Raw genomic sequence first — 27,700 nt, forward strand, 5'->3', positions numbered from 1 at the left:
AAATCCAGTAAATTCACGGTTTTTGTTTATACATTCCTCAATATCAGCGATAATTTCAGTTTTAATAAAACATAAATAATTCTGGTAAATGAACACGCGAATAATCATTTTGTTGTGTCTTTGCAATAAAGAAAAGTAAGAAACAATAGCTTTGTACATCTGAATATTGTACGTTTCTTCTTTCTTTAAACTAAATTTATACGATAAATGTTTCTTTTCTTTAAAAAATCTAAAAAAAAATCATTGTCTTGAAATACGACACTATATGATGGAAAAAGTTCAATGTGTCTCCACAAAAAAAAAAAAACATTTCAAAGAAAAACATTAATGCAAAAGGCATGCTTGCACTTGAAACCACGAATGTAAGATGCAATTTATTACCTTATGAATTTATGAAGAATGAACAAACCGAAAGAGGTCACAATTTGAGCGTGCTTCACGGTACTCTCATTACATTAGCCAAAGAATGTGTTTAAAATTTGAAGCAATAAAAAATTAATTTACGATCGCGACCACTTGAAATACGATATCGGGTTAAAATGCACTTTCAGCATGAAAATTATGTTTCCTCTATTGCCGAATAAATGACTATACAAATGGGAAAATTAATGCCTAACCATTCACATCATTCGATTTTTATGTTGACCAAATGATGAGTAAAAGAAGACAGCCAAAAATTCGTGTTCTTCGTACCTGTGTACGCACTTGGCTTGAGAGATGCACGTTTTGTATATATAATGCTTTTAAAATAGTGGAACATTAACAAGTGTTGGTTTCAATACATCTTATTATTACCGCATGGAATTAGCGTTTTAAATCAAAAGAGGATATTTATGACTGTAGACTGAAATTCGATGTCGTCAATTCGAACATCGTTCAAGTGGAAAGCATAACAAAACATGATCGTTAATAAATTGACCGACATTGAAAATAAAACAATGGATTAAATAGCAATCATACACAATGATCAAATGCCTAGATAAAAAGCGTAGAGTGCGTGCCTAAAACTTGTTTCCATGGAATGGGCGTATCTTATAAGATATGCCGACACAAATGCAACAAATATTTTTAAAAGAAGATAGAGAAATGCAAATAAAGCAGAGAGTATCCAAGATATTTTATTTGGAACGCCCATAAACTCTACACACATCCGAAATTAGCACTGTATTGAAACATTTTGAGAATTGTTAGCACTAATATCGTGGTGGGATGTTAGTAAATTAAAACAAACCAATACAATTTTCTTATAAACTCAGCTAAAGGATAAATTCAATCCGATTGAATGGTTTTTTTTGCACACAATTGTGCGAAATGCGCATGCTTCACGTTTGCAAGTGAATTAAGTTTGATTCTATACGATACCAAAATATAGTATTTACTGATTGCAGCGACATTCTATCTTCCTATTACATCACACAAAGTGTTTGTTTACTGTAAGTAAAGCGTTCAAACAATGACGCTAGTAAGGTTGCTTCTAATATATCAGTCCGTGAAGATTCACAGTCGCGAAATTCGCAACGAAAACAATGTATTCTTCTGCTGTTGTTGATTAATTAATGCAATTATTCACAAATTATACACTTTATTAGGTAAAATACTGCATTGGATTTACAACATATGAATTAATGAGTGCAGAATATAAGTTATATAATAGATATTGATGCGTGCAATCGCGCAACAACGAATGATTAAGTAATTTACAATACAAATCACACTTTTTCGCTATTGTAATCATCAGAGCAAATCAAATGTCCAAAATTGCATATTAATATGTACTTTTGTTATAATACACTTTTGCTTTCGCACGTAGTTCATTTAAAATCAGTTGTTGATTCTCTCTGAAGAAAAGAGAACCAGTTTATCTATAAACACTTACCATCAATCATTTAATAAATTTTCGGTGTACTTATTGGTTTCCTTTGATTGCCTTTGGATGTGGTTAATTTTTAATTTTTGTAAGAATCCAAATTGCCACAATTCGGAGATGTGTTGATTTAGATCCGAAGATTTTTTAAAAATATGCATATACACAGTATCCATTGTGTCCTCATAGCAGAAGATTCATTTTTGTGTAGTGTACTGTTGTCGTCTGTTGTTCGTCTATTTTGAACTGTGTTAAAGTTCCGTAAATTTTCACGTAAGTCAGCATTTTAAACATTTGGGCAATATAATCATGTCAAAGCAATTTTGTTATTCAATAATTGGTTGAAAACAGAAAATCTGATTATTACCAAATTAAAGCCAAGACCGGTTTCTGAAGTCAAGAACGGTGTAAATCAATATTTTATTCGAAAAACATTGCCGACATTTCGGTTCTGTGCATGAATCTTCATCAAGGCCCATGAAACAATGAAAACCAAAGATAATAATCAGAAATTCTTATTATTATATAAAAATGCACCCAAATCACTAATCTTTAAAATCATATCCATTTTACCAATTTTCCCAATTGATCGACTGTTGCATAATTTTATTTAAAATGTCGTAACATATCTATTCTGAATTACAGTGAGTCATACAAAAATCCACAATAAATAAAAATAATTTAGATATGGGATATAATTTCAATATCCAATGTCGTAAAAACTAATTTTTATGGTTTTCATTTTATCGTATGTGATCACATTTATAATTCGTTTATTTTATAAAAATGCGGTATGCATTCAGACAGTAGTTTACGAGCGCATTTTTAATCAAAGTAATCTATACAAAACTGTACATAACCGAACAGCTTACCAAATCTCGTAAAATACATTCTCAAACAATTAAAGAGGGAAGATTTTTACGATCAATTGACTGCATTTCAATTAAAATAAATATTATTTTCTTTGATGATTCACTTTCGCATCACCATAAAAATTTACTATCCCAAAAATTACATGACGAACTACTCAATTCACTTTGGGCGTATTGCAATGACGTACATATGCTCAATTGTCGAAATGCACAACCTCAGCATTCTTAACATTTAGGGTGTGAAAAAATAGGGTCTACTTTATTTTTGATATGTTTTTTCGAAGATTAAAACTATTAGATACCAGTAGATACCATCATAAAATTGAAATAAAAAAAATTAGTGTAAGTCTTTCAGTGATTTCATGCAGTTTGTCTGCAATTAGGCAATTATTCGAATTTGCCACTTTTGTCATGGTTTAGACATAAAACATTGATGCAATTTGTTTTATCTCTCACACAAACGAAGAAAAACCAAACGTTGGTTCCTCGAGAATAAGAAAACGAGAAAATAAATTTGATTCGAATGTTGGCGACTAAAAAAACATTCATCGTACGTACTGTATTGTTCATTGATATTTTTAAAGTTAGATAGAATCATTAAAAATATGGAAAATTGTAATAATTCACATGAATATCATTTCCTTTATCACTTTTTGACTTTAAGAGATAAGAGTTTTTTTAATTTATTGCATACATGTCTGAATATATGCGTGAATTCCAGTTGAAATATAATACCCACGTTCATTCGCTTAGAATACACAGCTATCGCTAAGGTTACTGCGATAATGGAATTGAAAGAAAGTTGATTATCAAAAAAAAAGATCATGACACTTGGTAGTAGATAAGTCTGCAGAACTAACGGATAGAGTGTGAAAACGCATCTGATGAACAACCTACTATACGATGATAACTTGAAATTTCCAAATACGCACCATACACTGGATAAATACTTTCTGTTAAACCGTTTTGTATTTAGTATAAGTCGATATATCGAGCGCGATGGTTGGATATAGATGTTGGATATTCTATAGAATCGCGTGAAAGAAATCTGTATCAATTGGTATGCAACCGTAGTAAAGGGCACGATTTCAATTGAATTTGGTATCAAACGTGGCATTTCAAGTTTTTTTTTAAACTTCGCATTTTGGCATCCGACCGTTTTTTATGATAAGGGTAAAAATACATTTGATATAGTAATAGTTACCTAAACTAATAAGGGAAGGAACAATAAAATTAAACCGATTTTCAAACCTTTTTGAAAGTTTTATATCCCCCAATAAAAAAAGGCTCTTGCTCATCATATATGATCAATAAAATTGTAGATATATTTTTATCGTTTTATGCTAGACGTATGTAAAAACATTTGTATAGGTTTGAATGTAAAAACATTAAAAAAATATCAATATAATTTTGGATTTATTTTATAAAAAAAAGTTCCGTCAAAAAACAAAAAATCTAAATTGTTTTAATTTATTGCTTGCATTGTTATGTTTTTTTGGGACATTTTCAATAAAGCATACAAAAAATGTTTGAATGGAGAAAGCAAACGAACGTTTACTTAGTAAACAAACGATAATTTTTCTCATTCAAATAATTTTTGGATACCTAATTGAAAATTTCCCAAAAACATAACAATGTAAGTAATAGATAAACATTAAAACATACATTGTTGTTCGGTGGATTTTTTTCCCATAAAATAATTTCGAAACAATGTATTCGATATTGAATTGAATGTCCGAGAATGAAAGCGAGACTTCTATTCACAACTTATTGAAATGTAACACTGCCAAACAAAAAGTGCTGACTGTCAGCATTTTTTCTATGGCGGTGTTACATTTCAATAAGTTGTGAATAGAAGTCTTGCTTTCATTCTCGGGCAATCAATTATTCTCATTATTTCCATTTTTTGATAATCAAATCCAAAATCGAAGTGTTTATTGGCACAAAACAACAAAGTTTTGGTCTTTTTCCAAATTTTGGTCTTGTCCATCATTTTCGAAAATTATCTTCGAAAGACATAAACAAATCGAAAGCTTCAACGAAAAACTAACACTGGCAACGCCATCTGTTTGAAACATTTCACGATCGATTCGGCATTTGTTAGTCAGTGATGTTGAATTGTGACAGTGACATTTACCAACAACTGATTGAGAATGTTTTTGAAATTCGGTACGGTCGCAGTTTGATGAAAAAATCACGATATTTCTCATCAATAAATTGAATATCTATTGTCAATGTAATCATAGTGTTAAATATCGTAAAAAATATACTTTTTATATGCTAAAATATTGCAATATCGACGCATTTTCGGTCAATGTAACAAAAAAAACAAGTTTGGATAGTGGAAAGTATGTCATATTCTGTTTTTAATTTGTTTGTCGGCATTTTTAAAATTAACAGTTTTTCTTGGAAATTAAATTGGTTATTTTTTTAAATAAAACCGAATTGATGTACGTCTTTTTGTTTTACAGGCCACTATTGACACAAAGATGGTTAAAAGCAATAAATGGAATCTTATCCGGCTAAAGCAGGACAGAGTGTTTTTTTTAAATGTAGGTAAGTCGACAATCGGCCGAAATAAAGAAGCGGATGTTTGCACACCGTCTAATATATGCAGTCGCAATCATTGTTTTATCACACTTGATGCAATAAATGACTGTGTTACACTTATCAATCAGGTTAGTTTGGTTTGAGTGTAAAATTAAGTATTAAATAGCCAAAATAACACTAGATTTCTTGTGTTTTTTTTTTTCACTTTGGTTTCACTGTCAGTCGACAAACGGTACATATGTAAATGATGCTCTAATTGAAACCGAACCACGTAGTTTGAAACACGGAGATATCATCGGAATTGGATGTACAGAATCAATTTTTGAGGTTGAACCAAAGGAAAAGTGGAGCGGTTACTATATATACAAACTTGTTAACAATACATTAAGAGAGAACGGCAGCGATAATGTAATTAATTTAATAAGCGACGATGAGGAAGATGTTCAACCGCAAATTCCAAATGAAAATCAGGCTGCCCAAAGAGTTGAAAACCAAGTTGACAACGAAGACAATGAAGTCAATGAAGTCAACGATGACAATGATGACAACGATATTATTTATTCGCAGCAAGTTATGTTGGAAATAAAAAAAGAGGTGAATAACACCGATGAAATCGATGATGATTATTCGATTTTAATTGATAGCGATGACTCGGATGATGGTAATGAGAGCTGGTCACATAGATTATCGCAAAATCAAGATTTTGTTATTAAAAAAGTAACGGAACAGCAACAAAATAATAAGCGAAAATCGGTCAAAGAAATCGAACCCATTCCATTGTTAGCAGCAAAAAGATGCCGAAAAAACTCATTGCCAGCAACTGCCAAACAAATTTTATGCCCAGTGGAAACAATGCCAAGAGCACGTAATGACTTATATGATCAGCCATCAACGTCAGATGGAAGGACCAGAAGAAATGATGATGATAATGCGAAATCGATTAAAGAGAATGAAAAACCAAAACCATTTGTCGATAAATTTGATCCATTTGTTGCCAAACAAAAGGTAGACGAAGCTAAAAAAAATTTCGACGAAGCTCTCAAACAAGTAGCAACTTCATCGACGAAGAAACGTATTGCACACAAACCAAAAATCCATCCAAAAAATGGTCAACTCGTTTCAATATTAAAAAAAACAGTGCGCGAAGAAGGAAAGAGTGGAAGAAGGGGCCGTAGAGTACAATTCGCGAATGGATCGCCGACAATTCGTGAATACACACCGGATAGAGATGATATTGGTGAAATTATTGCATCACCTGTCAAATCAATGCAAGCACATGGAATGGATAGTTTAAGCAGCTTTCAAAACGATCCTCTGCATAATATCATCACAGACGTCACAGAATGGAGAACCGACTGGATATCACAGAGAAATACTACGCCACCAATAAACGGTGTTAATTTTGTTGTAGCACCTTTATCTCTTAGCTACCCGAATTTCGAATCATACAAAAAGTGAGTCATTCGATTCATGTTTATAGGTGTCAAATGTCAAATTGATTAATTTTTATTTTAAACAATTCTATAGCACCCTTACGCCGCTTCTCAAACATGAGCTGTGGTCATCGATTCAAGCTGAGAATCGTCATCAAAACCGACTAGAAGCAGTTATCAATGCAATGAGTCTTGCCAAAAGGGCCAACCGAAATCGATATGTATTCCATGTTCAGCGTAAGTTTGATGAATTTCCATGAATGCATTATAACTATTCGAAATGGTTTGATTTCATTTCAGTTGTCGGTGAAGGCTCAAACGCCACATCAAATACGGGTGATTTCGTTTGTGTTGAAACAAATAATCATCCCAATTTTTTTGCCTATGTCACAAATAGTCGTTCAACAGTCTCAGGTTGGTCGAATGTCAATTGAATTGTTCGAATTTGGCTTGTGAATAATCCATGAAATAATCAAATGTCTCTTTCGAAATGAACTAGGCTACTCAAAGACAACTTATCTCACACTGGAGGCATCTGAAGCGGTATCCAAATTAAAGCACGGCGAATCAACTACAATATACATAAAACCAATCGCTAATATTCGAACCGAGTTAAAGTTGTTCAATGCAATTTTTTACTTGAATCAAACACCATTTAAAAATCTTATTCTCAATCCAAAGTTATACAAACCACCAACAATTCCGAATAATATTACGAAAGAATTTTCATATTCAGGCTATGTAATTTTTCTTTTTAATTTTCGATTTTTAAATTGTCAACAGTCTATCAACATGAAAACCAATCAAACCAGAATTTCTGTTGATATCAAAACTCTTTTGTTTTCAATTAGGATGTATTGAACAAGGAACAATTGCATATTATGAAATCTATATACAATAAGTGTATGAGTAAACATCCAACTTTATCATTGATTGAAGGTAATTTTTCAAACATTTTTATCGCTGCTTTATTTATACAATTTTTCTATATTTTTCTATTCTTAACCATGGAATTGAATATTTTGCTCCATCATTCGATCTACGGACTCAACACCACAGGACCGCCCGGCACAGGTTCGTTACCTATTAAAAATTGAATGTTGTAAAAACTAAAAATTTATTGTCAATTGAAAAAAATGCCAGGTAAAACCAGGGTCATTGTATCAATTATTCTGCAACTTCTTTACGGCAAAGACATGACAAGAAAATTACGAGTCTTAGTTTTGACATCCAGTAATGCTGCCGTCGACATCATAGCCAGAAGATTGCTATATATTCGTGATAAAATGAACGACAAAATTGGTATAAGATTTTTTTCTGCAATTAGAATATTATCATTGTAAACGATGTAAAGTGAAATTAAATAATTTTTCAAATTTTACAGAGAAACAAAGAATTCTGAATGTAGTTCGATTCGGTGTTCTGAATAGCATGCATCCGGACGTACGAAGAATTGCACCACAAAATCTAGTCGCAACACCAACATCACCACGTAATCCCGAAATGAAGAAGCTCCACGCTGACAAAAAGAAGCTTCTAGAGGATAATGATTCGTTGAGAAAAAGTCAACACATTGCTGACAAAGAAAAGATTAAAGACAACGAAAAACGCATAAAATCGATAGACGCTGCATTGGAAAAGATGGGCAATTCATCCATATTTGAGTATGATAACATTAGGGATGTTATGACAAACGCTAGAGTTGTTTGTTCTACACTCAGTAGCTGCATCAATTTAAAACAGTGGGTTTTTTTCTTTCTTTGTCAACGAATGTGATTAATTGAATATTTTTTCCCGTCAAATTTCTAAGGTACATTGCAAAGTTCGACGTATGTTTTATTGATGAAGCGTCTCAGTGCACTGAACCGTGGACATTGGTTCCATTACAGTACGCTGTGTCATCGTTTATTTTAATTGGAGATTCAAATCAACTGAATCCAGTGGTTTTGTCAAACGTAATACCATTTTCGTACAATTTGAAAAATGTAGGAACATAATAGATTTTTTCTCTCCTTAGGTGTGTCGATCTAATAGCTTAGATCGATCGTTGTTTGCACGATTATATGATACATTTGGAAGTAGCAGTTCGAGATCACTAATCACATACACGATGACAACTCAAGTGCGTATTCTATCTACAAGTAGCAAAATGTAATCAGTAATTTTTGTTTTTTGCTTTTTTTCTCTTTATTTTTTTAGTATCGAATGCATCCGGAAATTTGTAAATTCCCAAATACTTTCTACAAAAATCGATTGATTTCGGCCGGAAATACAAAAGAACCCTTTGATCTTCAGCCCTACTCTGTATTCAGTTTAAATTATTTGCAGTCAAATAGTGATATGATCAATTATTATAATTCAGAAGAAGCCACTTTTATTATTGATATGTTAAAAGTGATGGTCAAACATGCTGATCCAAAGAAATATACATATGGCATAATTACGCCTTATGCACAACAGAGATCGGAAATTCAAAGAAAAATGGGGTATAACAATTTTGTTTTTTTTAGCACGTTAAATTTATGTTCAAGTCTTAATCAGGAACATTTCCTTTTTTTATATTACAGAACATCACAGACGCTTGCCGGTTTCAATATTCAAGTAAACACAATCGACTCTTATCAAGGTACATTTAAATTTATTTATTCAATTGTAATTCATCATGATCATTTCCATTATTTGTTGATCAATTTTCATTCTTTTGTGACCCTCTTTCAGGCCAAGAACGGGACATTATAATACTGTGTACTACACGAACGACTGGCATTGGATTTTTGGCAAATTTGCAACGTTTGAATGTGGCTTTGACGCGTGCCAAAAAATGTTTGGTGATCTGCGGAAATTTTACCTCAATATCGGTAAGTATAATAGATGATTTGAATTGTTGCGGCGAAAGAATAGCACTTATTTGCTTCAAAATAATACTTCAACATGAAAATGATTCGAAACATTCGAATAATATTTCAAAATACTAACGTTTCGTTTATAAACAACATTCATACCATACTTGACCAGAAGGGAATCCGTAAGTCACATTCAAACAAACTCAGTGAATAGCGACAACAATTCGTTTGGATGCGACATACGCACGGACTCCGTCATTAGGGTGAGAAACGGCTCTAATATTGCTAATTTTTCACAATAAGCCCAAATTTTTCTTAGTTTTTTTAGTTTTCTAATTTGTATCTACCCCTAGCTCCGTCCGCAACACAAATAGTGCCTATGAATAAGATCTGCGAAAATAGCACTCCCATAGCTGTGGCCGCAGTACATTCACTGGTTTTTTCTTTCAATTAACCGTGTTAATTTAACACAACGCACTCCCTCCCCCCAAATTTTTTTCTTTACGCACTTGTATTTTGCAATAAAAAAATCAAATAATAGTGCAACATGAATCAAGAGTATTATTTTGAAAAATATAAGAGCTATTTTTTCGCCGGAACGATTCGTTTTTATTTTCAGAATTTATTGATCATAATGAATCCATTTTATATTTTGCATACAAATAGCATACCAATGTATGGAAACATCTTTTAGCAGATGCAAAAGATCGACACAAATTCCACAATATCCCATCAAAATATGATTTTCAGCAAATTGCTGATTTGTTAGTAAAAAAGTAAATGAATCTATCTGGTGAATGAAATTATGTCAAAATTGATATTTTTTTTAAATATTTGAAATAAGTATTGAAGCAACCTGTAACAATAGTGAATAAAAGCGATATTTTAGCATATTTTTTTACCTGAAAACAACATGTTTTTTTCCCTTCAAATGTTACATTGTTATTCTTTGAATTGTCATTTCCATTGAGCAAACAATGGACATTACAATAGAATTCAATTTTCAGCTTCTCTGCTTCGTACCGAGTTTTCCACCAATTTGTTTTACTCTGTTTGATTTTGCTGAATGCGGCGCTTGTTTGCTTGTACACAGATGAGTCTATTTGTAGATTATTATGCCAACATGCGGTAGAATAGTTATTAACGCAACATGCTTTGTAACTTACGCGTTTTTGTACATTGTTTAAATTCTATAAGTTTACGTATTTATGTTGCTGTCGCATCACTAGATGGAGTATTGGTACTCATTTTGTGATTTTGATCGAATCCATTTGTGTTATATCGTACACGGTGCTATACTTTCTCGAATTTCTCATATCCTCGATCTTCTCTTTTTGTTTCTCAATTTATCGTAAGAATTTACAGTTTTTAGACCGGATAGAACGCATGCATGCGAGGTGGTTTTGCCCCACATTTATAAACAGTATATACGCACACATCATCATCGAAGCGTTGCAGAACGCATTAAATTTTTGTGTGTGCTACATTTTCCGATATGCTGTCAAATGCTTTGTTCAAAGCAAATCAGGGAGCAAAAACTCTTTCGAGCAACAAAAAGTCACTTCACCTATCGTCTAGCCCAGTGACGAAAAAACAACTCACGTTAAGCAAAAGCCGTACACAAATAGAAGGCCGCATGTAGAACAAATGTCCATACGGTCCTTCACAAGTTCGGGTATGGATGTTTCGGACGTCATGTGCTTATGCTATGAGTTCGTCGCGCTAAAAATGTTCTCCGCTTTTCGACTTGTCGGAGCGTGCTTTTCCTACATACAAATACACACCGATATAAGTATAAGGAGAGAGAGAGAGAGAGCGAGCGAGAGTGGTACGCACATACGTATACAATGTGCTTTCCACTGTTTTTTGTGCCCGCTCTTGGTTCACACTTGTATTGGTAACGCTTGTTTTTGTTCTTGCTGTGATGTATGTAAAAAGATGCGCGCGGATAATGCGTTACTCTCTTCTTTTTGGCTATTGTTGTTGGTATTGGTGCTGCTGCCTCAATATTATGAAAAACTATGTACGAACGACCACTGAGAAGCGCTCCAATTCGAAAGAAGGAAAAAAAAACAACACTCACAAAAAGAGAAACGATATATATATAAAAGAATATCAAATAAGAAGAAACGCTTTCCTTTTTATTCAAACACACAGTTCGTTCGCTCTTCTCGTGTATATTTTCAAAATTGTTATTGTAATGTCTATGTAGTGTGTGTGCCTATTGTGTATGACATTTTTTCGAGTCTGTCCATCAGTTGAGATTCGGGCACCAGACCGAGTGTTTCGCGTGTTGTGTTTCTCTCCTATACCTATTGAATATCTGTTTCTCTCTCATTTCAAATATCCTATAGACACGAACAAGAGAACGGAGCAAAAGTTATTAGCTAAATTAAAACGACAGCCAACGAAGCGAGAAAATAGAGCAACAGAAAAAGTGAACTTTTGACTTTGGTGGTGTTGTTTACTGTGTACTATTTAAAAAAACATTATTTTCCGGGAATTTTTTTTGTTTATAATTGTTTTTTGATAAGCATTTAAAAGTAAGTCAAACAAAAAAAAAGAAAAGAAAATTAAACTGTAACAATATATTCAGAGGATAAATTTGTCTCTGCTATATTTTGTATCTGAATTGTGTTCACGGTGAAGAATGAAAACGTTCCTGTTTTTTTCTTGCTTCTGCATTTTGGTATAGACTCAACGAATGTAATCGACTTTAAAATATACTTTAAAGTTTGAAATTTAATCAACATGTGTGTGTTAAATGATGTGATCCATTTGATGAAATTGAAATAAATGAATGTTAACGAAAGAAATGTTTGAAACGAAAGCTCAAATTTTTCATTTACACATTGTCTCGGCAACAAGCATAAACAAAATTACGTTTTATTTGCACATTTCGAACTATTTAAATTGAAGTGCACAATTTATTCGAATGGCCGATGATTCAAATGCCAATTTATGACAGAGCACATGTAATTGAAATAATTGAAGTAAGCATGGACGAAGCATGCAAAAGCATTTGTGCAAGTGTATTGTGATTGTGATGATTCTGGTTAGAACAAGAACTCTAGTGTCTAACTGGAAGAATTGTGTAAAAAGCGTTTTCATTCTAACGCAGAAGAAGTTTTCTTCAAAATAGATGCTTCTGGATGTTTAAAGTTACGCCCAGAACATTCTCAGCACACATATGTAACTTCCGTGGTAAAAGAAGTTGACAGAAAAAGATTTCTACGTCAGAATGCTTACATCAAATACCAATTCCATTTTTACAAGATAACGTCTAAAACTGAAAAATAATTACCAAATTATAGTGTTATACAAAACTTGCATAAAGTTCGAAACATTGTGGCGATGTACAAGTCGGTCGGTAACCATTTCAATCATTTCTTTGTGTACAATACAGACTATGGTTTCTTTTTTTTTTTTCATTTGGCAATATTGCCATCATTCGAAATTGATTATGCTCGTTTTTTTGTGCAGTTCAAATTTGGTTTGCGAAAAAAATTGAAATGGTGCGGTATTTGTTCAGGTTAAACTAAACAAGGTCGAGTTGCGTATGAAGCCCCACCACAAGTCTATTCCCACTTGACCATCGATAGAATGTAGCATTTCGCCTTTTTAAAAAAAGTGGATATTCTCTTTCTTTCAAATTCATGCTTTTGTGAAGAAGCTTTTACAAACATTTCGTGCTTTCAACGTAAGGATTTGTATGTAAGACCGAATTTCGAGCCACTGTCTATACAACTAGAGCAGTTTTTTTTTATTTCGACTTTTTTCTCTCATCCGAACATTGTTTCGAATAAATAAACTAAAGATGAACTACCGAAAAAAAATCAATGCCAAATGATAAATGATGTTGCAAATCAAATTTCGCCAAGCAACTGCAAGAAATGTAACATTGAAATTACGACAGCAATATGGATATTTTCGAATCCAATACATCGAGACTAAAAAGACAGAGTGAATGAATGAGATCCAAACATATGAACAATACAAGAAAATCAAGCCACATTTATTGAAAGAAATGGCACTGAAGTTCAGCAGACAAGCATGGTGCTGCTGCAGCGTGTTGGTCACAGCCGCAGGGATGTTGTGTGTGTTTTTTTCGCTTCTTCTTCTTCGTAATCGTGAATGTATCATTGTTATGTGTTTAATTCGATTATGTTCTTTTGTTTGAATGCCTTGGAATTCTCTCGTCGCTTAAGTGCATTGTCATGAGCCATGACCATTGAATAACCACCAGAAAAACTATTTGCTGTTCATTTTAATTTGATTTAACCATATCACTATTTTACCAGATGATTTATCTCAATCTTGTACATACAACATTCATATTGTGTCGCATACTTTTTGTTGCGTTCATTTTCTCGCTCAATCTCGTCTATTTGTCATGTGTATAGACGCTCACCATCATGCAATTACATATGCAGATCCCACAACGAGTTTTTTTTTATTTTCAGCCATCGATTTACCTTTGACATGGTACCAATCCACATAATGTGATTTCATTTCTTTTTATTATGCGTTTCAATTCGTTTATTGGGTGATTTTTTTGTGTGTGAATCATCATAAAATTGATATATTAATATGCATAAATTTAATGAAAAGCAAAAAAAAATTACATCAATAAAGGTTTATGTGCGAATACAATGAGACAATTTACCGCGAAAATATTCCATTTCAATGCGCATAAATTTTATTTTAATGTACATCACACAATACCTCCTTGTGAACACAATACAAATACAAAAACCAAAATCGAGATAATTAAAATCGCCCCAATTTACTAAATAACATTTTCGGCGTGGAGATGAATAAATCCGAAAAGGGCTTTTCGTGTGAAAAACAACAACTCATTGAAACAAAATACATCAAAACCGATTTATATTTATTTCACACCAAAACAAAATGGGAATAGTTTCACCTCATGATTGAGTATACGTTATGTGTACGCATGCACTTATATAAATGATTTTAAATTGTTTTTCTCGTTTTTTTGTTGAAACACGAAATTCAAATAAAATTCATGTGAAATCCGTTAAAATGCCAAGAATACAAAGCGAAAGTTAATAAACAAATTTGTCTGTCCATTGATTTGGTTTGATGTGCAGTGGATAATACAATTGGTTCGTTTTTATTGGAATTAAATTCGGAAAAATATTTCGCCAAAAACACGGAATTTGATGTCTTTTGTCTCAAAAAGTTGAATGAGTAAAAGTGAATTCATCGAAGTGAATAAACAATTTGAAAGTCAATATTGAAATGTGCGTTGTCATATTAATTCAAGCAAAGTGTATTCGTGTCATATGTATTTGCATTTGATTATTGTGCGAGGATAAAGAACACATTTAACTGCGCATAATGTTGATTATGAAAATATATATGTTGCCGCAAAAATTGGTACAATATTGTTAAACCACGGAAAATTCAGACGAAAAATAATAATAAAAACAAAGAGTTTAAATTGTATACACTCAATTAAGGACATTCGATTCACGTAAAATCAACATACATCCATTCGCAGATGAACAGACTGATTACGATTTAAGGACGCAATAATATTTTAACTACGGTCTTAGAAAATAAATAAATCATCATTATTCGAGCATAAACTTCGCATACATTGATTCCCACAATTGAACGCATAATAATATCATAAGGTAAGTTACCGTTTATTTCTAAATAATTTCCAATTTCAGCTGGATATCGGTGAATGAAATACAGTGTTTTAATTCGATGGTAAAAATCATTCAAAAAATTACGATGCAAAAAAATTTGAAAAAAAAAATCGTCTGAAATAAGCAAAACTCACTCAATTATAATTTACATTTTCATCGCTTTCTATTTCTCTATACAACGTTCTTTAAAGGGACCATTATCTATTCAATTTCCTTTGTCCTGCGTTTCAAATGAAGATTCTATGACACTATTCAAGTCGATCAGACCTCTTCTTGAATAAAAATGATGATTATATCACATTTAAACGAAATCATGACGTTAAAGTCAAAAATATAGTTGAAAAAGTGATATTCATTCGGTACCGTTCGTTCTACGTACAATGATTGTTGCCAACAAAAAGAATTTTTTTTCTTCTCTTTCCTTGCAGTCTATAATGGTATTCATGTTTTTTATTTTTAATAAAAATTCATAAGATCGGTCAAAATCATTTATCAAAAACGACGCACACTAAGAGTGTATACATATCACATCTGCATCATTTTTGGCTTGAAAACGCAAACAATATTTTGAAGCAGGGCTTTTGTTCGCTAAAAAAAAAACATTTCACTACAATAACTACTCACGTTTATCACAATATCGACGCATATTTGCCAATCGTGTTATCTCTTTCTATGTTTCATTCTCCATTTCTGATATTCCTCATTTTTCTTCTCGCTCATATTATTTTTCGTTACCACCCATTGTGGTTAGTTTCGTGCGAATGCATTGTCATTGTTTTCGTCTTTGCTGCATTAATGTTGAATTGAAAAGAATCACATAGATGCTTAAACATTGACTTTTGTCTAGACTTTATACGACCAAAGTATTATCAGTGTGGGATTTCATAACAACATTTAAATGGTTTAGTTGACACACATAATCATTGTCACAAATCCAAAACCGAAGAAAACAAATTGTGTGAAATTGCTCTTCTCAGTTTTTTTTATTATTATTTTAAATGTCGGTATGATTTTGTTTGTAGGACTATTGTCTTTTTGCTTTTGGAATGCATTCTCATCCGCCTTGCGTATATTTTTCTCTCTCTCTCTCCATGGACAATCTTCAAACGATGCCATGAAGCAAAAATATTCTTAGCGTATATAAATCGCTTTTCTATAAAATTTATGAAAATAAAAATAACGAAGAAAAAAAAGCGCGCAAACCGCAAATACAAATGATACAGTGTGTGCTTTCCAGTTTGTTTGCCTTCCGATGCTTTGAAGTGAATAAAACATCTTTTATTTATAACACATTGAAGTTTATGTTCTCACAATTTCCTCTGTGCTCAATAACCGAATGTCAAGAGAGGAGAGCGAAAAAAAATTATCTGGCAACATATATGACTCTGGAACATTTTTACGATTGCTCAAGGCATTTGCAATTTGTTTTGTTTTTCACAATATTTGGGCATTTTATCGATTTCGAGATTTGTTTTCAACATATTGTCATCTCTTTGTACAATATCTCTCAACCATTTTTCGGAGCAAAAAAAAAATTGAAATTGACAACGGTAAGAGCTTTTAAGATTGGACCATTAATATTGGCCAATACGACGATATCATGAAACAAAACACATTCATTCTATATTGTAGTTTATAGCTTGTAGATTTTTTTCGAATTGTTGAGCCTTTAAATGTGTTTTAAGGTGTAATTTTCGATATAAAATCCGCAATGAGAGTGCAGAGACATATATTGCCACAATGTGGCTGCTACAAACACACACTAACACTTGAACCACAAATCCATCGATTGTATCATGGTAAAACCGAAAGAAAGAATGAGGCAGAATTGAATTTTCCAAAGAATGAAAATGAATAGACGAAGAAAATTGCACACAGCATATACCTATGCTTAAATACACACATTTTCACGGCATGTTTTCTCGATACAATTTTGATCTCGGTGAGGAACATGTTTTTCCCAACCACCATTTGATTTTGACCTCCCGTTGTGTAGACTGTTGTGTTGACGGATCCGAGGATATATTCTTTTGCTATTTTCCATATAGACTGAATGAGCCTCAATGAAACCGATATTTTAATTCTTAAGAAACTTAGCGTAAATACATGAACCAACAATACATGCTTTTTGTGGTGTAATCATGCAAAAATACAAATACCTATGGCCGTACCACTGAACGGTGAGCTTATATGTTTCTGGGGCTATTGAATCGCACTCAATTTCAATATGTAATTTTCATCCATTTTGGTGAACACAAAATTGTTCAAACACCAAGAGGCAACTGCTTTAAAACATACATATTCACCGTTGCCGAAACACGTTGGAAAGGCTTCTATGTTGATTCATTCACCCATTCCCTGTTTCAGATTCGATTTTTCCTCAATCAATTGTTCTATGTCTATCTCTAATGTATCATTTGAAGCATTTTGTCTTTGTGCGAGTGTGTGTGTGTGTTTGAGTTAATGTCTATTTTTTGTTTGTTTGAATGTGTTGGACTTTTCGACCCCCAATTTAACAAAGTTGAACAAAAACTGTTTGCGAACAGTTACATACTGTGATTTGAGTGCCAACCAAAGTGTAAAATGTTCGAAATATACATTGAACATAAGGCAAGATTATTTGATTTATGAGGGTATTCGATATTCATAGGGAAAAAAATCAAATTTATTTACATTATACCACCAAATATTGGACTATTTTGTTTTGATTTTTTTTTCTCAATAAAATACAAAATAATATGAAATTTTTATTTAATTTAAACGGCTTTGTTATAAAATTGTGAAAATTTTTTGCCCTACCAAACCTTAATTTTCAATACTTATCGCCGCTTCGTGTCTGTTTGTGAATTACTTTGAATGGAATTATACAAATACGAAATTCCATTTGATTGAATTCTCCATCCGTGTGGTGGTCATGTGTGGTATGATAAGGTAGATTCAAATATGGAACACACGCATTGAAATTGGTTTGTGGCATGCATGCTATAATCATACAACGGTCTTATATATTAAGTAATATATAAGTATTTGATTTCTGAAGTCCAATTCCGAGCTCATGCTCATATGAATTCATTGGATATCTGTATATGGAAATTGTTCCCTCGATTTTGTCCGGCCAAATACATAAAAGGAAGTTTATTGATGTGTTTGTTTTTCCCTTTGACTCGACTATAATTTACAGCTGAAATGAAATTTATGTGCATTTTTTTATATCAAACGTCTACATTTGATTGTATATTTCAAGCAATTCCGCCGCGTTCCGCCGTAAAAAAAACATCAGTAATAAGAAAAACAATATACACTCCACCGCAACTCGAATCAATTGCCCTACTGTTTGAACAATGATTTTTAGCTTTTGCCTGCTACTGTTTTCTTTTTCGCATACTCCTCTTCAACGTCCTATTCATTTTACATTTTCAATGAACAATCGAACTGCAAAAAAATAAAACAATAAAAATACATACATTCCAATTACTGCGATATGCATTTTTCGTCGAATTGAGACTGTGCTAAAAAAGCTTCCAATAAAAATTGTGGACTGGCAATTGATTTTTATTTTCACAATTCAAATTCGTTTGTATTTCCTTATCTGGAAAAATGCATTCGTTTCGATTGAAGCAATTTTGAATATTGAACCAAATCGGTTAACCAAAGCAATTATTAAATGGATTGAAATGATTGGGCACGTTTAATCGTTTTTGATTTTGTGAGATAATACATTAAAATGTTGATTGTTGATACTAATCGAAATTACAATGATGTCTTTTTTTAGTTGTCGTCATTGCTTTATAAATAGTTCAACCATTCGGCATACGAACGAAAAACTTATGAAAAGTTTTTTAAGCTTTAAAATGCGTGTCAACAATCAAAAAAATGTATCATTGAAGCGATGAGCGGAACGATATCGATTTTATTGCAAAAATAAAGAGCCGTTGAAAACTAATGAAAAAAAAAAACAGTGACTGTCAAGTCATATTCATGAGGATGAAATCTCTCTTATGACTCAGATTTCTCGTTCTTTCTCTCTCTCCTTTCCGTAAACAAACTGATGGGTTTTTACTATATAACACTTCAATGATCATAATTTTTTTTACTTCGAAATGCTTTCGGTATTTTTTTGTGCGATTTACAAAGGTCACACACAAATCACATATATATAAAGCGATATAATCATATTTGCGAGAAAGAGTGTGGAAATATTTTCTTTTTTTTCTTTTTATACATTTGCGAAATCAACACATCGGTTTTGCATATACGCTATAAATATTTTATAGTATTTATAAACTTCAGTAAATAATATTGTAATTCAAAGTGCGTGTGTGAGTGTGTGTTGATCACAAGGAAAACGGAAAACAAAAAATCCCATAAATAAAATGTGATGTTACATGTATACGGTGTTTTTCTTTGAGTTCAAACCATTTCTCTATCTCTCTTTCTTTCAATTTTGTTCGCTGCACTGTTCTTGAAATCTTATGGTTGAGCCGGCGTTATGTTCATTCGATGCATCAAGTTTTTTTTTTTGCACTTCAATTAAACTGAATGATTAAAATGAATAACTTGTATGAAGTGTATCGTTGACGTTTCCCTGGAGCTGCTACAATACCATATAGATAAATTGTCATGATTTTTATTCAAATTTTTACACAATCCAATTGAAAAAGAGCGATAAGTATGAATCATGTATTTCCATTCAAAGTTCATCACTGGAGTTTTGTGTTTTTCCCATTTGCATGGCCAAGAAATTAATAATTAAACAAATCATTGAACATTTTCGTTTGTTTTTTTTTTTATCTTTATTTATTTGTTGGCGGTCGCTATTTTATTCACGAGGAAGGTAGGTGCTTTAAGAAAATGACGATGTATAAAATACAAATAAATCGCTGATTCCATAATATAAATTAAAATTCTAGAGCATCGAATGAATGATTCTGTAAATGATGTCAATATTTTGATGAAAAAAGTGAATTCAAGTGAATCGGGTCCTTTTAGAAAACTAATATTTAATAATCTATAAATATTTGCTGTCCATTAGGTGTTTAGAAACAAAATCAAAACAATGTAATAGAAAATTTTGAAAACAGTCTGAAAGGCATACGTTTTGAATACATGTTGAAAAGAAGCGACAGAGCAAGCAAGTATTATGAGCGTGAATGAAGCAAATAAAGTGATGAGTATTTTTACCGGCTTGTGACTAGCGCTGAGTCAATCGATTAGCGCTTAGATCGAAAATGCATAGCTTCATCAACAGCGATTATTTGCTTCGATTGTTATTGCGTCGATTTCAGGTTAAAGCCATTTAAAATTGAATCAGAACTTTTCGCAGTAAAAATACTAACAACAACAAGTTATATATATACATATATATATAAAAAAAATAGACAAGCTCTATTTATATAAAATGTGAGTATTTCAGTACCATAACACTGACATAAATATTCGCTCTCGAATGTGAGTGCTTGTATATCAACATTTTGCCACTGTTTGCTTGCACCAATGACCGAACAAGAGACCTTCACTACATGCTAAAATATACTCGTGCACGTGCTATACGCTTCTCCCTTTTACTCTTTCTCTATAGAGAGTTTGTATTCAAACAAAATTGTGCATACTCTCCGTTTGCCGAAGTCATGCAAAACGCATTAATTAAGTCAAAATTGTTCCAAGTTCAAATTTAACGCATCTATATAGTCATGATTCAATAGATGTTGTTTTCGTTGTTTACATAATATGAAAGAGGAACACTTCAGTGATCTTTTGTTGTATTGTTTTGAAAACCACTTCAATGTGGTGCAGCGTTAAATTGACATATACACAATCTATGAGCTTTATCTCACACCTTATGGGTGTCTATATCAGTTTATAAGCGACGCTAGTTTTAATTCGTTCTAATTGAGGCACGTTTCCTCAAGATTATCTCCCGAAAATTGAGCCAATATCTCTTTGATATAGTTTCCTAGGTTAGTACGAATTTGGTCCCCAGTCCTTGGAAAATGTTGTCGTCCATCATGCGAAGATAAAATATACCGAAGAAAAGGTTCAACGTGAGCTCAGCTCACTAAATCATTTCTTTTGCGTATATTAGGTACTATTGACGAATGTATTAGAACCATCTACTGTACGTTTAGAATAAACCGTTATATTATAAAATTATTTAGCTAAACCTGCTTAATTGAATAAATTCTTTGGCAGAAAATTCAATTTGTACATAAATATAAAGCATCTTTTCTATTTATAAATAAAGGGTGCCTCGGGGTTTGAATTACCCCTTCCAAACATTTTTCGGAAAGCTTCTTCCTAGAATCCTTTGATTTGTTGAGGATTTTTGAACTTAATTCTCCCCCCGTAATCAATTTTTTTGCGAGTGGAATTAAAAACCCATTTTTGCTAGAGATTTTGCCGAGAGAACACCTTTAATACCAGATAAAAGTGACTCTTATGAGGACCTCCTACGGAATTTTGCCATCATCTTCCCCTAAAAAAAATCCGATCAACACCTATGAAACACAAACATCAATGAAACAAAATAAATGGGAACAAACACCATCACCATCAACCTCAATCAAAACCATAGAGAATAATAGAAATGGCTGGAAGGTAGGAACAAATAAAGAACAATTGGAGTTTTTTAGTCAGCGGTTTTATGAATCTTTATATTGGTAACACTTCACGTGTCAACAAATGAAAGCAACGTCTGAAGTACCATTACAAAAGCACATCAGTTCACAAAGCTAACTCGTTACATGACCAACGCTCAACCTCCTTTTAGCTCGAATCTATGATTCTCGAAAAAAAAGACGAATAAAAGAAAAACGATATACGCATTATATTTTTATCATTGTGTTAAAAAAATATCTGATTGTCCCATGTAATCAATTGAAAACACAAAAAATATCGCGTTAAAATGTGTACATTTCATCGAAATTCCTATTATAAAAGTTGTTTGTCAAAAATCAAAGTTTGTTTGCTTCGATATATTATTATTCTGTTGAGATTGCATATAGAATTTTTTTTTTTTTAAAACCATACGGCTGGCTTCGAAGAGACATTTTTTCTGACAAGTGTTTTGATATAGAAATTCGAATATATCAGTATAACACGATGTGCAAGTAAAGAAAGTGAAAGATCCCATTTATCATTCATAATATGCAAAGATACATACTGTAATAATGGTAAATTCGGTAGTAAGTCGCACCAGGGCCAAATAATACTCTATATATATATATATGCTTGCCTGGATGGAAAAATGCATTTCTTACCAAAAGTAGTCGATTAAACTCGATTGTGTATACTGTTGTTAAGCAGCATAATGTAGTGTAATCAAATGTATTTCAAGATCTTACACACCAACTACTTGAAAAGTCTGTACCTGTATATGTTGTGTGTTGTCATGGTATATGCCAAGATGGGAAAGCCCAACCGAGACAAAGAGTGTTTGTGTGTCTATGTATATAATGACGAAAAACCACAGTAAAACGCCAAAAACTACCTCTCACATGTTTGAGAAATTCTATACTTAAGTATATTCTTAAAAAGAAAATTCCATCTTTTTTTTTCTTTCTCGTCTCATTTGTAATGCCATTTCCATTCTATGCTTATACATCGTACAATATTCACATTTATACATTCAATTTATCGGCGATAAAAGGGTGGGGCACAATAAATTGCGCAAAATCTTTCTTCAACGATATCGTCGTTTTGGCAAAAAAAAGAGAGAAGAAGAAAATAACACAAACATTTCTTTGGCTGTGTGTTGAGTGTATTTGAGAATGCGTCTTTCGCTATGCCATGGATACATGTGGGTCTGAATAAGTGAGTCGATGGTACATGCAATATGAACATGTGTTTGGGAATACAAATTGGCAGACTAGGAGAATGGGAACAGACAATAATTTGATGCGAGAGCGAGAGTGCAAAAAGCACACGAGATAGAAACAGGGGAAAGCGATTAAATCAGAGAGCCGAAAATCGAAAATATAATTTTACGTCATGGCTATGACGTCCCAGTTTTCAGTTCATGTAAAAAATGTGCTGCAACATTCAAGCAAACATACAAATACAACGGCACCATATTCCCGTATCAGAGAGAGGGAGAGAGAGAGGGAGAGCCGAAACGACCATTTGTTGGAGTCGCGTTGGTGGCAAAACTTATGACGTCACTCATATAAAATACGAATATAACATTGCGTTGTAGCCAGATATCCACAGTGCAGGCATCAAAAGGCAACAAACATTTTAAGCGACCCCAACAGCAACACACTGTGAAGTGGCAGAGCAAAGACAGAGAGCATAACATACTTTATCTACTTTCTTATATTCACAATTGGTATATACTCTACAGCTCTCACAAATTACACATATTATAGTCGAACATTTCATTCTTTTTCTCTGTCATCGTACGACCGATACTTACGCCATGTTCCATATAACATGTTTTTGTGCTTTACTATTGTTCACTTTGGATGTACTTGAAAATTGTCGCCCATTTTCCCTTTTCATCACATTTTTTATGCTTCATCGATGCTTTCACGCTGCTGCATTTGTATTTTGCGAATTCAAGAGTTTTCCGTGAATGCGATTATTCATTACGTTCATTGCATTCCATTTTTCATCGCTATTGACAATGAGTTATACCGAAGTTTTTTTTAGGCGTACTTACAATAAGAATTCAGTAAGATTTTCAAGACTTGAAATTTATCTCGACAATTCGATTCAGAGTGTTTGATTATTTATTATATTTTGTTTTCGAACTGAAATATTGAATCATAAGTTTGTCAAAGTGCTTCACTTTCGAAATTTCAATTGGATTCCATTTCATCTTATTTCGTTAATGAGTTTTCTCGTTTGTTCCGATATTAAGATTCACGCATTCATTCCGTCTTTTTTGTCTTTTCCATTCGGTTCCGCCTTTTCTTAAAAAGTCCTCGTCTTAAATTCGTTTACGTCTTTTCATTGAAAAAAACACTTCTGCAAATTAGTAAGAAAAAAAAAAGATAATATTGTTCAAAAGCAAGAAGAAAAAAATTTATAATCAAAATCGCTAATTTCTCAATATATGGAGCCAGGCCACTATTGGTAGATTAATTTTTGCCCACTTTTTGATCGTATAGTGATAGGCAAGGATTCATTTCTCTGTTGCTTGTGTATGCAATCATGAATCGTTGTTATTATGCATTGTTAATTGATGTATAAAAATATATGATATGCGCCACGTATGACCACACACCACAATCAAATATTTAATATGCAATTTTTGTATACAGCGCGTTTGTATCACATGAAAAATAATTAAATTAAATTCATGTCATTTTATTCAAATTCCATATTCAATTTCCTCAATCAATAGATAACCAGGTCGGCGTGGCGACAACTGACATGTGCGTGTTGCTGTGCCGACGCACTCGCCATGTCTTTTTGACATCAATACAAAAACGATGGCATAGAGCAAAAAAGCAATTGAAATGAAAGTGTTCATAAAATATTGATGTTCCGAACATAAAATTTCTATTTTCAGACAAACACTGAACTATGGCTTGTTTCATTTCTATCTATATGTGTATTGAAATTCATCGAACCGAGTTCATTTCATGGAGTACGTATGACATGGCGCGTATAAATACCATGAGTGCAATAAACGGTGTGTCGTTGGTGAAAAAAAAAACACTGAAGAAAATAAGCAATTATTGTATAGAGTATTATTTGGTGTGTTTTTGTAAACGATTTTGATACGAACTTTGTGTGCGGTACGATCGGACGAATCAATACGCTCGCATATTCATCATTAAATTGTATATACGTAGTGGCACAGAACGTTGAAATGGTGATGGTTTGAATGCTTGACATTGAGGAAGTAATCCGTTTGTCGAATCTATTTTTGATGTTTATTTTTTCATGTGTACAATACACACGTCATTTTATTTTTATATTGGGATCTTTCAGTGTTGTCGTTGCTCGATCGAGACCTATTTTTTATTATCTATATAAGATTTACCATAAATTGACACTCGCTTGTTCAATTCGACCGAAGAAAAATTGAAATGCACTGCGAAAACAACAAATGATCGGTACGCGAAAATCATGTAATTAAATGCATGTGTGTATTGCAATTCTGGCGACTTTACAATAATCTACGATAAATAAAATCACGTCATAGTTAAAACATAGCAACTCAAGTACCACAAAATCAACGATTGCCTATGCACTTGTTTTCTTGTTTTTTTTTTTTATCACGCCGTTGTATGTGCGCGAGTTTATTCTTTTGTCCGTACGACTTTCGATGAGTGCAAATATTCGAGTGAGCACGCTAAATGTCTCTTGTTCGTCACATTTATAAATATAAATAAATCCTTCTTGCGCACAAACATACACACAAACATACATCGGTCGTCGATTTAAATACGACATTTAACATATCCCATTCGAAATGTATGGAAAGAAATAACACACATTATATGGCATTTATTTATAGTTGATTCGATAGTTCTTTTCTCACTTTTCCATTTCATTCGATTTTTGCTCAGAATCGAGAGTACTTTTGGGAACTCTCTCTCTCTCTCTCTCTCTCTCTATCACTCACTCTAACTCAAGAGAAAGCAGAGAGAAAAAACAGTCTTATACAGTCAAGTCATACAGAGATTACAACACTACCGGTTTCATGTCCAATTGTACCACGTTTGTTTGTCTTAAACCAACGTAGAAAAAATGTTGTGGCACATTTTATTGAAAATTAGGTTTTTAATGTAAACGAATACATACCCAAATAGCGATTACTACGACATTTCAAACGTTGAAAACGGTGACTTTGTAATATTTCTCAATATCATGTTGGTCCTTCTGTTTTCACCTTCTCCTGCTTCGTCATCTTCTATATGGATCCAATTATGAGTATAACTTACGTTATAGTGATGCCGTCATGATTCTGTTATATTATATTTAGATCATAGTTTCAAAGACGAAAAACAAAAACTGAAAATATATAGTGCGGCAGGTCATTTGCATACCGTGGTTATTTCGGTAATATGTTCCCATTTTGAAATGATCTAAAAACAAACGACGAAAATGCCAATCTATTTACAATTCAATTTTTTTAAAACCTTTTTTGATCATTTGTTTCTAGTATTGTTGTAAAACATAGAGCATTGGACATGATTACGTCTTTTCATATCCATCTATTCGATGTCGTAGCAAATTAAACGTCCGTTAGTCGAACATTTGAACCACTTTCAATCAATGAATTAACGTCAGAAATAAATCAATCGCTCTCTTCTCGCTCGCTTGCTCTCTCTATCTCCCATCAAAAACTATTTTTGATGATAATATGACAGGGTCTTTGCATAAGTCACACATATTACGTATAGGTGAACCTTTTCCAATGCCAAAAAGTGTCAGTTAATAAAATTATATAGAAGTTCGGGCCATACTCTCTTTCTAAATATAGCTGTAGGTTGTTGGGTCTAGCCACTTTTCTATTTCAAATATAAACAGTTAATCAACAAATTAGAGTATCCTCGATAATTGTATACAAACAATTCACATAAACACATAAATACATCCGAAAACTTTCGTATATATTGTAGTTTTAATATAATATTATTTGCTTTTTTTCCTTTTCATTTCCATTTCCCTTCTCCGATTACCTGCATTTTTCTCATTCTAAATCGTTTTATTCGAAAAAATATATATGAAATAACAATACAAATAGAAAAAAATCGATAATTTTCTGTTTCTGGTCGCGATATATATTCAATTAGCACACGTACGCTCAACATTGTCACTGATCCCGGAAAATTGCTGGAATTCATTAAAAATTTAAAGACACATTTACTCATTAGGCTTTGTTGTCATTCCTAACTCACTCATTTCACGCTTAGCAAATTAAATTTTGTTTCTTTTTTTTCCCTTTTCGAGATTTGTTTCACTTTGGTTCTGTGCCTAGTACAGCCAATTCAATTATTGCATATGGAAAGCCTACATTTGTAGAAAGGGCTAATCAAACAGCAAAAACAACAAATATCCCAATATTAGTGAACCTATTGTATGCTTTTGTTGAAGCTTATTTGATTTCCGAGAGAAGTTTTTGTGGTAAGGATTCAATTAGATATCGCAACACGTGTTTTGTTTGTGAAATGGTAAAACAATCACACTAACTGAGTGGACTCTCAAACTGAGTTCTCGGAAATGAATTTAAATGTTCTGTAATATTTTATTAACTGCAGCTATTTCCATGGAAATGTTGTTTTGTCTCTTTTCATAGACAAAGACTGGTGCGATTCTCACGCTTTTTACAAAAATCAAATAAAATATCGGCAAAAACAAACAAATACTTATTTTTACAACACATTACACCCACAAACGTATTATTTGTCTCACCTTCACTTCACTTCACTTGAATCTACTCAAGTTCAATGTCCTCTTTCATTCACATATATATGTGTTCGACTGTTTATCAATATATTGTATG

At 32.6% G+C, this 27,700-nt stretch overlaps 2 protein-coding genes across 9 annotated transcripts in view; both read left to right on the forward strand.

Annotated features, from left to right (window-relative positions):
• Positions 1-3,885: 3,885 nt before the first annotated feature.
• On the forward strand, positions 3,886-10,471 carry LOC116347092 (uncharacterized ATP-dependent helicase C29A10.10c-like). Of its 2 annotated transcripts, none has more exons than XM_031777525.1 (16): positions 3,886-3,909; positions 5,208-5,414; positions 5,509-6,740; positions 6,814-6,956; positions 7,020-7,133; positions 7,219-7,460; positions 7,571-7,658; positions 7,779-7,793; positions 7,863-8,021; positions 8,104-8,461; positions 8,530-8,674; positions 8,737-8,841; positions 8,919-9,205; positions 9,287-9,345; positions 9,438-9,577; positions 10,229-10,471. In XM_031777525.1, exons 1-16 carry the CDS (start codon positions 3,901-3,903, stop codon positions 10,340-10,342), a joined length of 3,417 nt encoding a protein of 1,138 aa, XP_031633385.1. In that variant the 5' UTR covers positions 3,886-3,900; the 3' UTR covers positions 10,343-10,471. The 2 variants fall into 2 exon arrangements, with proteins under 2 accessions (XP_031633385.1, XP_031633386.1); XM_031777526.1 differs by lacking the exon at positions 3,886-3,909 and adding an exon at positions 4,902-5,084.
• A 1,363-nt stretch (positions 10,472-11,834) lies between these two features.
• The window catches only part of LOC116346937 (potassium voltage-gated channel protein Shab), a 75,896-nt gene continuing 60,030 nt past the window's right edge, over positions 11,835-27,700 (forward strand). For 5 of the 7 annotated variants that reach the window (XM_031777253.1, XM_031777260.1, XM_031777258.1 and 2 more), the window contains exons 1-2: positions 11,835-12,105; positions 14,853-15,225. The gene's annotated coding sequence lies outside the window, so the exon portion shown is untranslated. The remainder of the gene's footprint in view (positions 12,106-14,852; positions 15,226-27,700) is intronic. The other 2 variants (XM_031777256.1, XM_031777255.1) reach the window with 2 other exon arrangements.

This window comes from Contarinia nasturtii, unplaced genomic scaffold (assembly GCF_009176525.2).
Source record: "Contarinia nasturtii isolate CC-2019 unplaced genomic scaffold, AAFC_CNas_1.1 Cnas_scaffold_1699, whole genome shotgun sequence".
Lineage (NCBI taxonomy): Eukaryota > Metazoa > Arthropoda > Insecta > Diptera > Cecidomyiidae > Contarinia > Contarinia nasturtii.